We start from the raw sequence: 11,669 nt of genomic DNA on the forward strand, positions 1-11,669 counted from the left end.
GGCCTCGGCCCCCTCAGCGAGACGGGCGTGTGCCGTTTGCCTCAAGAGGCTGAGGGGCCACAGGTTGGGTACGTCAGTGCACACACACACACACACACCCCAATGCAGTGGACTGGGGTCAGTTCTAGCTGTTGCTCAGGAACCAACTCCCACGGGAGCTTTCAGCCCTCAGCAGCCTGGTGGGTGCTCTTCCGTCCCCTTTGTGACCTCTGACCTCTGTCTCCACTCCCAGGGTGATGGCCAACAGGCTGGGCTGCAGTGGGGGTTAGGGGTCTCCGCTCTCCAGTCTCAGGTGATGCCTGTGAGGGGCGCCCACGGCCTTGTCCCTGCTCTTTGCTTCCACTAAGTCAGCTCAGAGTGAGGAACTCGGTCTTTCCAGCCGTCCCAGCCTCCCCCACACAAAAACATGGGCAGTCCTAACCCTTAGGCGCTCAGAGCGGGACCTTTGGAGACAGGCAATCGTTGAAAATGAGGTCACAGGTAAGGCCCTGATCCAAAATGCCCGGGGACGCATAAAAAGGGGAAATTGGGACACAGATGTGCCCGCAGGAAGAGGGTGTGGAGATGGAGGCCTGGGGAGATGGCGGCCACAGCCGGGGGACCTCAGGTCGCCCACGAAGGGCTCGGAGCTGGAAGAGGCCCTGGCTCTGCTGGCCCCTTGATTTCGCACTTCAGGCCTCAGCGGGGAGAGAATGAGCTTCTGTCCTGAGCCACCCAGTGGGTGGGCTTGGTGACACGCCCAGGAGATGAGCAGACCAGCTCCTCGGGGCTCCTGATTTCCCGGCTTTGGGAGGCCTGGGTCACGGGTGGGTCCCCTTTATCTCCAGCCACCCCAGCATCGCCATCCACGTGAAGACGGGAGTCTCATGCTGGCTGGACACCATCCAGTCTTAAAGGTACCGGTGCCCTGGCACAGTGTTTGTCGTCACCTGGGTGTGCAGGACGGAGGCAGCTCTTCACAGAGTGACAACGTGGACCCAGGCCCCCTCTCTGGCTCTGCTCCCCCTGGGCCTCAGGGTTCCTGCTCCGGCGGGAAGGTGGAGGAGGGGGAGGAGGAATGAAGGCAAACTGCTGCTTCTTGCTGCCCAGCAGGGAAGGGACACACATCACTCCACTCCCCGGTGTTCTGAGAACTGGCCCCTGGCCTCGCCTGGGAGCAAGCTGCCGCCAAAGCCCCGCACCGTAAAGGGGCGCGGATCCTGGCTCACCCACCATCCTAGTCTCCCAAACTCCAGCTTTGGCAGGCCCGTCCTGTACGGTGTCCACACTCTAACGGCATGGTCAGTCTCTAAGATAAACAGGTACCAGTGTGGCCACTGCCCGGAACCACACAGCAGTCCTCGGTCCCACTCCAGCCAAGGCTCATCCTGCCTCCTGCAGCACCTCCTGATCCCAGTCTTTTTTTTTTTTTTTTTTTTAAGCCAGTCACCAATCTGTTCGCTGCCGGGACCCTAGGTCTGGCCAAAGAGCCTACATGTGGCTCTTTGGCTCCTTGAGTGTGGCTCTTCCACAAAACACCACGGCCTGGGTGAGTCTATGTTGAAGAAGTGGCGTTGGGAGAAGTTTAAGTTTAAAAAATTTGGCTCTCAAAAGAAATTTCAGCCAAAACCGGTTTGGCTCAGTGGATAGAGCGTAGGCCTGCTGGCTAAAAGGTCCCAGGTTCGATTCTGGTCAAGGGCATGTACCTTGGTTGCGGGCACATCCCTGATGGGGGGTGTGCAGGAGGCAACTGGTCGATGTTTTTCTCTCGTCGACATTTCTAGCTCTCTATCCTCCCTTCTTCTCTGTGGAAAATCAATAAAATATACATATTAAAAAATAAATTTCAATTATTGTACTGTTGATATTTGGCTCTGTTGACTAATGAGTTTGCCGACCACTGCCCTAGGCGGTAAGAAATAGAAGCCCAGTCATATTGGCTTAAGGGAGATGGAAGGGTCGTATGCCCTGACCAGTGTGGCTTTGTCCCAGGCACTGAGAGGTCACCAGTTCAATTCCGGGTCAAGGCACATGCCCAGGTTGCTGGCTGGTGCAGAAGGTACCTGATTGATGTTTCTCTCATTGATGATTCTCTCTCCTCCCTTCCCCTTCCTCTCTAAAATCAATTTTTACAAAAAAACTTTTAAGGGAAGGGACATAGAGTGGCTCTGCTCAGTATCAAGTCACAGCGACACGGACCTAATGGTGTCACAGGCCCCGTGTTTCTCTCCAAAGGCCTTCGTTCGGGCTGGCTCTCCCCTGCCGCTGGAAAGCCTCCCAGCGGGCCGGGGTGATCCAGGCCAGGACTGCACCAAAGTCCGGCATCGCCTGTGGAGGCACAGCCATTGGCTGGGGCACTGGGGGGTCGTCCCCAGCCTTGGAGATAAGGAAGAGCATCAGTACCCGCACCAGGCCGCATGCCCTGAGGGTCCAGGCTCCTCCTGGCACTGTCTGCTCAGGGCCCCGGCTTAGGAGTCACACCTGTGGGTCCATCCTCCCCGCCCCGGACTGGGCGGGGGACACCACAGGCCTGAGCGCGTGGCTGTGACCAATGAGAAGGAAACGCGCCATCCTTCTGGCAGGAGGGGAACGTGCGGGCCAGGCTGAGTCCAGCCCTAAGATAACCCTCCTCCTGACCCGGCTCCGGCTCTATGTCCTACACACGCCCCAGCTTCGCTCCTCTTCCCTGACCTCATGGAGGTGCTGCCTCTCTGGACAGTTATTTGTCCGGGGAGGCAGTGCTGCCCGCCCAGCGATACCTAATGAACTGCGGGGGCCGGAGCAGCCCCCTGAGGTCACCTCAGACACTGCCCTGCCCACCGAGGTGCAGGCTTGGGGATGGGCACTAGGACCTGGATCCCCGAGGCCTGGGTGTTCTCCATCACTGAGTCGCTGTGGCACACCATCTCCCCGCCTTGGTCTCACCCACGACCCCCACAGCCCCTCCTGCCCCAGGGATGCCAGCTGACGCCCTGGGGGAAACGGGCTTGGCAGAACAGGGCAGGCTGGTCCCTAGTTCTTGCTGAGCGAGGGAGACGGCCTAAAGACCAATCGAGGGCTTTCGCGCCTTCATTTATTGCACTTGAACTGAGTCTTCAGTGGTCCTCCTGCGCTCTGGGATACTGGCACTGCCGTCAGCTACTCTCCCTGGCTCATTCGCGTGGGGAATGTGGCCGCCACAGGCCTCATTCCCAGCATGGACGCTGGGTCCCTACACGTGTCCGGGCAGAGGGACGCTGTTGCCCTTGGGCCCCAGAGTCCTTCATTCAAGGCACCGCCCCTGAGTGAAGGCTGGGTTCCCTGCAGCGCAGGACGCTCAAGCCACGGGTCTGGGCTTGTTCCTTTGCGTCATGCGGGGGTGCGCGTCCTCGCCGGCCTGGTTGGCTCTGGCGGCAGCGCGGGCAGCCGGGGGGTCGTGGTTGGCGGTGCAGGCCGCGGGAGAAGGGGGGTGGTTGGCCCCGTTAGCAGCGTGGGGGGCGTCGCCGCCGGCCGGGGACTTGGGCGGGCTGGGCGGCTTGAGCGCTCGCACCGCCCGCAGAAGGCCCATGCGGCGGCGGATGGAGTGGTCCAGGTTGACGGTGCAGCGCAGCAGGTTCTGCGCCTCGGCCACGGTGAAGGGGAAGTCGGCGCACAGGAAGCGCTGGAAGAGCTCGGGGTCGCCGTCCAGGTCCAGCACGTTGTGCAGCTCCTTGGTCAGCGAGTGCAGCTCCCGGCTGTTGTCGTAGAACACGTCCCAGAGGCGCGCGCGGGCCTCGGGCGCGCCGCCGGCCTGCTGCCGGTCCTCCAGGCACTGCAGCGCCCAGCTCAGGCGGCAGGGCCACTGGTTGGCGAGCACCACCCAGGCCACGGCCTGGCGCGGGGTGGGGCCCACCAGGTCCTGCCGCTGCTGCTGCTGCTGCAGGAGGCGCAGGGTGATGGGCACGGTGTTGACGATGCGCCGCATGAACACCAGGTTGTCGGGCACGTACTCGTACAGGCAGTCGCGCTCGTCGTGCAGGCAGAAGAGCGCCTCGTGGATGCGGCGCGCCGCCTCGGCGTCGATGAGGCTCTGCGAGCGCTCGGCCCCCGCCGCCTGCATCTCCACGGCCAGCAGCTGCGCGCCCTCGTCGCCGCCGGGGCTCAGCGGCCGCAGCTGGCGCGTCATCTCGCGGTACAGCAGGTCGTCGCGGCTCTGCACGGCGTCGTGCAGGAACTGCAGCTTCGTGCGGTGGCCCATGACGGGCACGGAGAAGGGCAGCGTGACGGTGCGGTTGAGGAAGAGGTAGCCGTTGTCGGCCGTGCCCTTCATGGAGCCGGCGCTCTCGAGGCACGCGGCCAGGATGCTGGGGTCCACCACCAGGATGAAGATGAAGGGCGCGTGGCTGTCGGACAGCAGCGTGTTGATGGCGTTGAGCACGCCCACCACGTGGTCCGAGTAGCACGTGTCCAGCCCCGTGACCTCCAGCACGATGCGCAGCCGGCAGCGCTGGTAGATCTCCAGGAAGCACAGGAAGTCGGTGAGCAGCTCCACCTCCTTCTTCACCTCGCACATGAAGCCCAGCTGGCTGCCGAACTTCTCCTGCGACACCAGCCGCTCGATCTTTTTGCGCTGGCTCACGAACAGGTGCTTGCCCACCGAGTACACGGCCATGAGCAGGCCCGAGCCCGACAGCGTGGTGGCCGCGCCGCCGAACACGCGCATGGCGCTGCTGTGCGCGCCGCCCGGCACCAGCGCGTGCGAGCCCAGCGACAGGTAGAGCAGGGCCACGCCGAGGCCCAGCGCCGCCAGCAGCGCCGCCAGCGCCAGGCACACGCGGCGCCGGCAGTGCCACTCGCGCTGGCCGAAGCCCTGCGAGGTGGCCGGCTTGTTGCCCAGCACGGAGTACACGCTGAAGGGCAGCGGGCCGTAGTGGTGGCGGATGCCCTCGCACAGCGTGGTCACCAGGCCGGCCCACAGCTTGTCGGAGCCCTCGTACTGCCAGGCGCTGAAGCGGATGAACAGGAACTTGACGTTCTTGCGCCGCAGGTGCACCTCGGTGATGACGGGCTGCAGGAACACCAGGTACCACAGCAGCCGCGGCAGGCTCCAGCCGCTCACCGACCGCGGCCGCCACTGCACGCGCTGCAGGAACTCGGCCTCCAGCTGCCGCGCCTCCTGCTCCATCAGCGCTGCGGGGAGGAGGGCGCGGGGTGGGTCAGCGGGAGCGCCGCGGCCACGCTCGGGACGGGGCGGGGCTCTGCGGGGGTGGGGCTCGGACCTGGGCGGGGCTCGTGTGGGGGCGGGGCTCGGGCCGGGGCGGGGCTCGGGCCGGGGCGGGACCACCTGGGCGGGGCTCGTTTGGGGGCGGGGCTCGGGCCGGGGCGGGGCCTGGGCATTAGAATGGGCTGGGCGGGAAAAGCCCGGGCGGATGCAGGAAATGCGGAGGGAAAGACTTGGAGCCGGCTTGGACTGGGAAAGGTCGGAGGGCGAGGCCCAGGAGGGTCAGGGATGGACAGGAGCGGAGCCCCCAGAGGAAGAGGGAGAGGGGAGGGAAGGGTTTAAGGAGTGAAAGGAAGGATATGAGGTTCTGGTGAAGAGAAGTGTTGGGCAGCAAGGGTACCGCCTTGGATCTGATTTTCCTGCTCCTCTTCCTGCAGCTCTCATGAGGCTCAGCTGCCTCCTCCTCCAGGAAGCCCTCCCTGACTCCCACACTGAATTAGACGCCCCTGGCTCTCCCCGCCCCACCTCCCTCCCTCGTCTCACCCACTTTGAGGTGTCCCTGGGGACGGGTGTGTCTCCCGCTCTGGACTGGGAGCCCTTGAAGGGCAGGGCCCTGGTTGCCTTGGTCACCAAGGGAGTGTTGGGGGAGCGTTTGAAGGATGGGTCATGAGAGGCGGGCGTCTGCCTGCCGTGACGTTGTGAATGAATGAATGAATGAATGAATGGGAATGTCAGCCACCCAGCACAGAGGAGGTGCTCCAAATGCCATTCCATTCTCCCTGTAATCAAACCTCTTCTCTTCTCAGGACAACACAGGCGGACGTGGGCTGGTTTATTGGGTGCTCACCAGCCCTCTGGCCGTCCCTGGGGCTGGGGCCTCATGTCCTCATTGACACCTATCAGTCAGGGCTCTCGTGGGCTCCAGGCCCGAGCCTGAGCTGAGGAGAGGTGGGCCCCACAGCCCCAGGGAGGGACCTGGGCGTTCTCCTTAGGGTGCTCGGGAGCCAGAGAAGGCGTCTGAGCCGGGGACCGCCAGGGATGGATTTGTGTTTTAGAAAGTTCCTTGGAGTGGATTTGGCAGGGGAGGGGGCTGAGACTGGAGGCCAGGAGGTCAGAGAGGAAACTGGAGCAGGGACTGGGGGGAGAGATGAGAGAGAAGGGGGCAGGGATGGGGCAGAGGTGGAGGGAGTGATAGGGGTCAGGGATGGGGATAAGGGTGGGGGCAGGGGTGGGGGAGGGATGGGGGAGTGATAGGGGTGAGGGATGGGGGCAGAGGTGGGGGAATGATAGGGATAAGGGTGGGACAGGGGTGGGGGAGGGATGGGGGAGTGATAGGGGTCAGGGATGGGGATAAGGGTGGGAGCAGGGGTGAGGCAGGGGTGGGGGAGAGATTTGGGACAGAGGCCGGGGCCTACGTAGGAACCTGGTTAAAGTAAGCTATGGCCACCGGACCGGGGCAGGCTGGCCTCAGGGGCAAGTGGGGCCGGGCAGGGACCAGCGGCCATCTCCTGTACCCTCCCCCGCACACACAGATCCTCACCCGTGATCTTGTCCAGCATCAGGTGCAGGCGGCAGCCGAAGGGGGCGTAGAACCCCACGGTGACAGGCACGGGCACGTGGCACAGGGTCTTGGCCAGGCAGCTGCAGTAGACATCGTCCTCGGTCAGGATATCTGGGGACCGGGGTCGGGGAGGGGGTAGAGGTGGAGAAACTGAGTCAGTGAGGCTGGCCGGGCCCCCCTCCTCTCCCCTCCCGCTCAGAGCCCCCCCTCAGCCCCTCCCTGCACCAGCGCCCGCCCCAGAGGAGACGTGGCTGACACCTCATCAGCCAAGGCAGGGCCAGCCTCCCCGGCCCGCGGAGGCCCGTGCTCCTGTGGCCGCCGGGGCCTGGCCCCCGTCCACAGCCCCTGGGCGAGTCCAGGGTCTTTTCCTGGGACTCCAGGCCCTCGGTGCTCAGGCCGCCGCTCACCAAGCTCCACGTGCCTGCTCCCGCCGCCCCGCCGGCCTGGCTTCAGGGGGCCGGGTCCCTGTGGCCACAGGCCCCTCAGCGACCTGTCCACCCCCCGCCCTGACCTCTGTCCCTCTCCGTGGCCCCCGCCCAGTCACTCATCCTGCCCGGGCCCAGGCCGACCTGCCTTCGGTCCGGCCCGCCACCTCCCTCTGGGCGCCCAAGCAGGTGCCTCTGGGAGCGGGTGGCAGAGACACGGGGCCTGGGCACCAAAGGGTCCGGTCAGGGACAGGCCCTCAGCCGGCGCCGGCGTCTGGACGGCCGTGTAGGGCGCCCTTGGGGTTAGTCCTGACCCCTGTGAAAGCCCCTGGAGTTGGGGCGCCAGAAAGGCAGGGCTCCGTCGGGGCGGAGGGAGTGGCAGGCCGGCCTTTCAGAGGCCTCCCCAATTCGCCTCACTGGCCCGCGGCCCAGAGGCTCCCGCCATAGGCTGCTCCCGACCCGGGGCTCTGCCCCTGCCCCGCTTTCTGTTCTCACCCGAGCTGGAAACCAGCTTCCTGTCCCCACCTGCCTCCCAGGCTCGGCCCCAGCACCTCCAGCCTGGCCTCCTGCGTCCGCCTGGCCTCCCCGTTAGATCCCGCGTCAGCTCCCGCCCAGCCACCCGGCCCTCTCCCCGCTCCCCCTCTCCCCGCTCGCCCTCTCCCCGCTCCCCTGCGCTGCACCACACTGGCTCCCCGCTTTCCCCCTGCCCCCCCCCCCACACATCCGGCCTCTGCGGATCCTGCTGCCTCTCAGGAGAGCGGCGTCTCCGCTCGGCTGTGCTCAGTGATGACTGTTTGACCGAAAAGCCCTGCGCTCCTCCCTCCTCTCCTGGCTGTGTTCTCCGTGTGGCGCTGGGCTTTAAACTTTCCTGTTTCTCACTTCCTGTCCCCCCGCACCCCCCCCAGAATGTGAGCTCAGGAGGGCATCAGTCTGTCTGCCCAGCTCCCTTTGCCCCAGAACAGAGCCTCACACCGCTGCAGCGTTTACTACTGGTCAGTGAATGGGTGGATGGATGAGTGAATGGGTGGATGGATGGATGGATGGATGGAAGGATGGATGGATGGATGGATGAGTGAATGGATGGATGGATGGATGGATGGATGAGTGAATTGATGGATGGATAGATGGATGGATGGTTGGAAGGATGGATGGATGGATGAGTGAATGGATGGATGGATGGATGGATGGATGAGTGAATGGATGGATGAGTGAATGGATGGATGGATAGATGGATGGATGGAAGGATGGATGGATGGATGAGTGAATGGATGGATGGATGGATGAGTGAATTGATGGATGGATAGATGGATGGATGGTTGGAAGGATGGATGGATGGATGAGTGAATGGATGGATGGATGGATGGATGGATGGATGGATGGATGAGTGAATTGATGGATGGATAGATGGATGGATGGTTGGAAGGATGGATGGATGGATGAGTGGATGGATGGATGGATGGATGGATAAGTGAATGGATGGATGGATGGATGGATGGATGGATGGATAAGTGAATGGATGGATGGATGGATGGATGGATGGAAGGATGGATGGATGGATGAGTGAATGGATGGATGGATGGATGGATGGATAAGTGAATGGATGGATGGATGGATGGATGAACCTTCCCATTGCTGCACTGCTCTCTCCACCCACCAGGCCTCCTACCTCTTGCTGAAGCTGCCCGTTGACCACCTCCCCGCACAGAGCTGGCCAGCTGGCTGTTGCTCACCACCCACCACACATCCCCGTGGTCTGTTGGGCCGGCGGAGGGAGGGCCAGTGAGACAGAAAGATCGAGGGAGTCAGCCCAGGCCCCTGGCAGCCCAGGATAGGACACCAGGGACAGGCCCTGCCCGGAAGCCTTGATCCCAGCAGATGCAGCAGAGTGGCCGCCGAGGCCCAGCGTCAGGGACCAGCACCCTCAGACGGGACCAGAGGGAGGGGGGCAGCCCAGGCCCAGGCGGGGAGGGAAGGGAGGCAGCAGGGACAGCCAGGGAGACGGGGTGAGCACGGGGTGAGCACCGGAGCTGTAGGAGGTGAAGGGGCCGCAGGCTGCGGGGGGCGGCAGGGCCCCGGCGTCGGTGCTGGCTGCGGAGGGCAGGCCGGGGCCGCTGCTGGCCACGGCGGGTGCAGGGGGCAGCTGGGGGGCGCAGGCCGGTCCCAGGGGGGCCGTGGTTGTAGGTGATCCCTTCTGGGCACCAGGAACGGGGCAGAGGCGCTGCCGCAGGGGGCTAGCAGGTGCGGGCGGGGGCTGCTGCTGCTGCTGCTGCTGCTGCTGCTGCAGGACAGGGGGCTGGGGGCCCCGGCGACAGCCCTTGCCGCCCCCCGGGTGGCTGCGGTAGACGAGCTGCCACTGCACCTGGGGGGACAGCTGACAGGGCCTGAGGGCTGGAGGGGCCGCTGAGTCCTGGCACCACTGCCGGCAGCATCCTGGAAGGGAGGAAGTGGGGGTGACTGGGCCTGGGGCCTGACTCCTGGGGCCATGGCAGGAGCCGGGCCGGGTTTCAGACGGAGGCTGGGGCTGATCCTCAGCTCCGGCCCGGAGTCAGAGGGACAGGGGGAGGGTGGGCTCTGTGCCCCCAGGAGTGGGGGGCGAGGTGGGGGCCTGGGCTCTAACTGGGCGAGGGGCTGGAGAGGGGTGACACCGGAGTCCCCGCCACCCCACATTGCTGGGTCCCTGGGGCCCCCCGTGGGGTGACAGAGGAATCCATGGGGAACGGGCCTGGCTGGTCCAGAGGCCAGCGTGATGGAGGCGGCCGTGGAGAGGGGACAGGGCAGGATGGGGGTGGAGGGGGCCGGGCTTCACCCAGGCTCCAACCGGGGCTGGCGGGAAGGGGCCCCCCCTCGTTCACACTCTGTCAGATACACTCAGAGGGGGGCCGCTCCCCCCAGGGTAAGGGCCGTCCCCACAGCCTGGAGCTCTCCCACCAGGGAAGGGGCAGGCCAGGGGGGGCTCCCAGCTTTGGCCACCGGGTCTGTGGTGGCCCCCCACCCCCCACGGCCCCAGCCCTCGATGGCCCCATATCCAAGGGGTTCTGGTGCCTTCCCTCCTGGGCCTGAGCGTCTGCCTCACCATCCACTCGGCAGCCCCCACTCCCAGGACTCCCCACATGGTACCTCTACCTTTTGGGTGCCCCAGCTCCGGGTCCAGGAAGCAGCTGTCGGCGGGGGGCCGGGCGGGCCGGGCGCCCTTGGCGAAGTGGACGGTGTAGTGCTGGTGCATGGCGGCCGGGCTGCTCGCGGGGGACGGCCGGGGGGCCCAGCCCCCGTGGCAGCGGCGGGAGCCCACCTCCAGGACCGCGCCTGGGACCGCGCCTGGGACCTGGGACGGAGACCCAGCCCGGTGTTGGCTCCCAGAGTAAGAGTGAGGTCAGGCCCCGGGAGGCATGGCCAGACACGGGGGGGGAGTGGGGGGGCTGAGGGGGCGTGGGGCTGATGTGGGTGAGGGAGATCCTCAGGGGCCCAGGGATCGGTGGGAGTTCTCAAGAGGCCAGGACGATGGGTGCTGGGGTGTGGGCAGGGGGAGCGGGGCTGGGGGTGGTGATAAAACCAGGGGAACCGGGCATCTGGGGATGCGCTGTGGCAGCCAGGCTGGCTCTGTCTGAAGGGCACGGTGGGCCCAGGGCACTGGGGGCGGGGGCCACGGGGCACCAGATGGCTGAATCTCAGGGCTGGTCCATTTGGAGCCTGAATGGGCAGCTGGAGGGAGGGGAATTCTGGGGGAGCAGGTGAAAGCAGGGGTTCCATTTGGAGAGAGGCTCAGCAAACTCAGGGTGACGGGGTGCCTGGGTTTAACACATTAGGAGGAAGGGAGGGAGGGAGGGATGTGGTGGGGGAGAGGGGGGGGCAGGCGAAGTGGTAAGAAATGGGGGTGGTGGGAGTGGGGGCTCAGTGAGGGCTGGGGGCCAGGCGTGTGGCCCCGGCCCACTGCCCCCCAGCCCGGGTCCCCGTACCTGGTTGCTGCCTCGGTCCTGAGGCCCCGGCTGCCCTGCCGCCAGCGCAGGCCCAACTGGTGAGGCCCGGTGCCGAGCCGAGCTGCCTGACCGACCGGTTTGCCCGCCCAGTCCCCTCCCCGTCTCCCCAGCGTGCCAGGCGCCCTCTGCTCTCCAGGACTGGGGGGCCTGCCCTGCACCCTACCTGAGCTCGGGACGGAGGTGACCGGCCGCGGTGCCGCCGGGTGGGACTGACGGGGTCTGTGGCGGCCGGGCCCCAGCTCTTCTCCCGTGGGAGGCGAGGAGGCGGGGCCGGGACCGTCCGGGCCGGGCCGGGCCGCAGTCCTGGGTTCCAGGCCCGGCTGGGATGCCAGGCCCTGGGGGCCCAGCTGGGTGACCTGGGCCGGCGACTTCCTCATTGCTGACGGGCCGTGTCCTGCCACTCGGCGTGTTGTCAGGGAGCCCCGGAGCCGGGCGTGGGATGAGCAGTGCCAGCAGCGAACACGCGGGGACTGCCTGACCCAGTTACCAGCTGCCCCGAATGCTTCTCATAGAATGACGACACACGCCGAGGCCCACCAGGCGCCCTGGCG

General features: G+C 65.5%; 1 protein-coding gene across 2 annotated transcripts; it reads right to left on the reverse strand.

Moving 5' to 3' along the window:
* Window positions 1-3,169: 3,169 nt before the first annotated feature.
* NKPD1 (NTPase KAP family P-loop domain containing 1) lies at window positions 3,170-10,500 on the reverse strand. Of its 2 annotated transcripts, XM_084861350.1 has the most exons (4): window positions 10,268-10,500; window positions 9,167-9,574; window positions 6,699-6,830; window positions 3,170-5,127 (listed from the first exon to the last, which is right to left on the reverse strand). In XM_084861350.1, exons 1-4 carry the CDS (start codon window positions 10,365-10,367, stop codon window positions 3,296-3,298), a joined length of 2,472 nt encoding a protein of 823 aa, XP_084717476.1. In that variant the 5' UTR covers window positions 10,368-10,500; the 3' UTR covers window positions 3,170-3,295. The 2 variants fall into 2 exon arrangements, with proteins under 2 accessions (XP_084717476.1, XP_084717477.1); XM_084861351.1 differs by lacking the exon at window positions 9,167-9,574.
* Between the last annotated feature and the right edge of the window lie 1,169 nt (window positions 10,501-11,669).

Source organism: Pipistrellus hanaki, assembly GCF_964339955.1.
Source record: "Pipistrellus hanaki genome assembly, chromosome: 15".
Classification (NCBI taxonomy): Eukaryota; Metazoa; Chordata; class Mammalia; order Chiroptera; family Vespertilionidae; genus Pipistrellus; species Pipistrellus hanaki.

What these genes read in the sequence shown, in the direction of transcription:
- NKPD1 (XM_084861350.1), bottom strand. Translation starts at nt 10,367, where the DNA reads ATGCACCAGCACTACACCGTCCACTTCGCCAAGGGCGCCCGGCCCGCC. An exon ending in GGAGCTGGGGCACCCAAAAG is followed by an intron (nt 9,575 to 10,267) that starts GTAGAGGTACCA and finishes CCTCCCTTCCAG; the next exon opens with GATGCTGCCGGCAGTGGTGC. An exon ending in CTTCACCTCCTACAGCTCCG is followed by an intron (nt 6,831 to 9,166) that starts GTGCTCACCCCG and finishes CCCGGTCCCCAG; the next exon opens with ATATCCTGACCGAGGACGAT.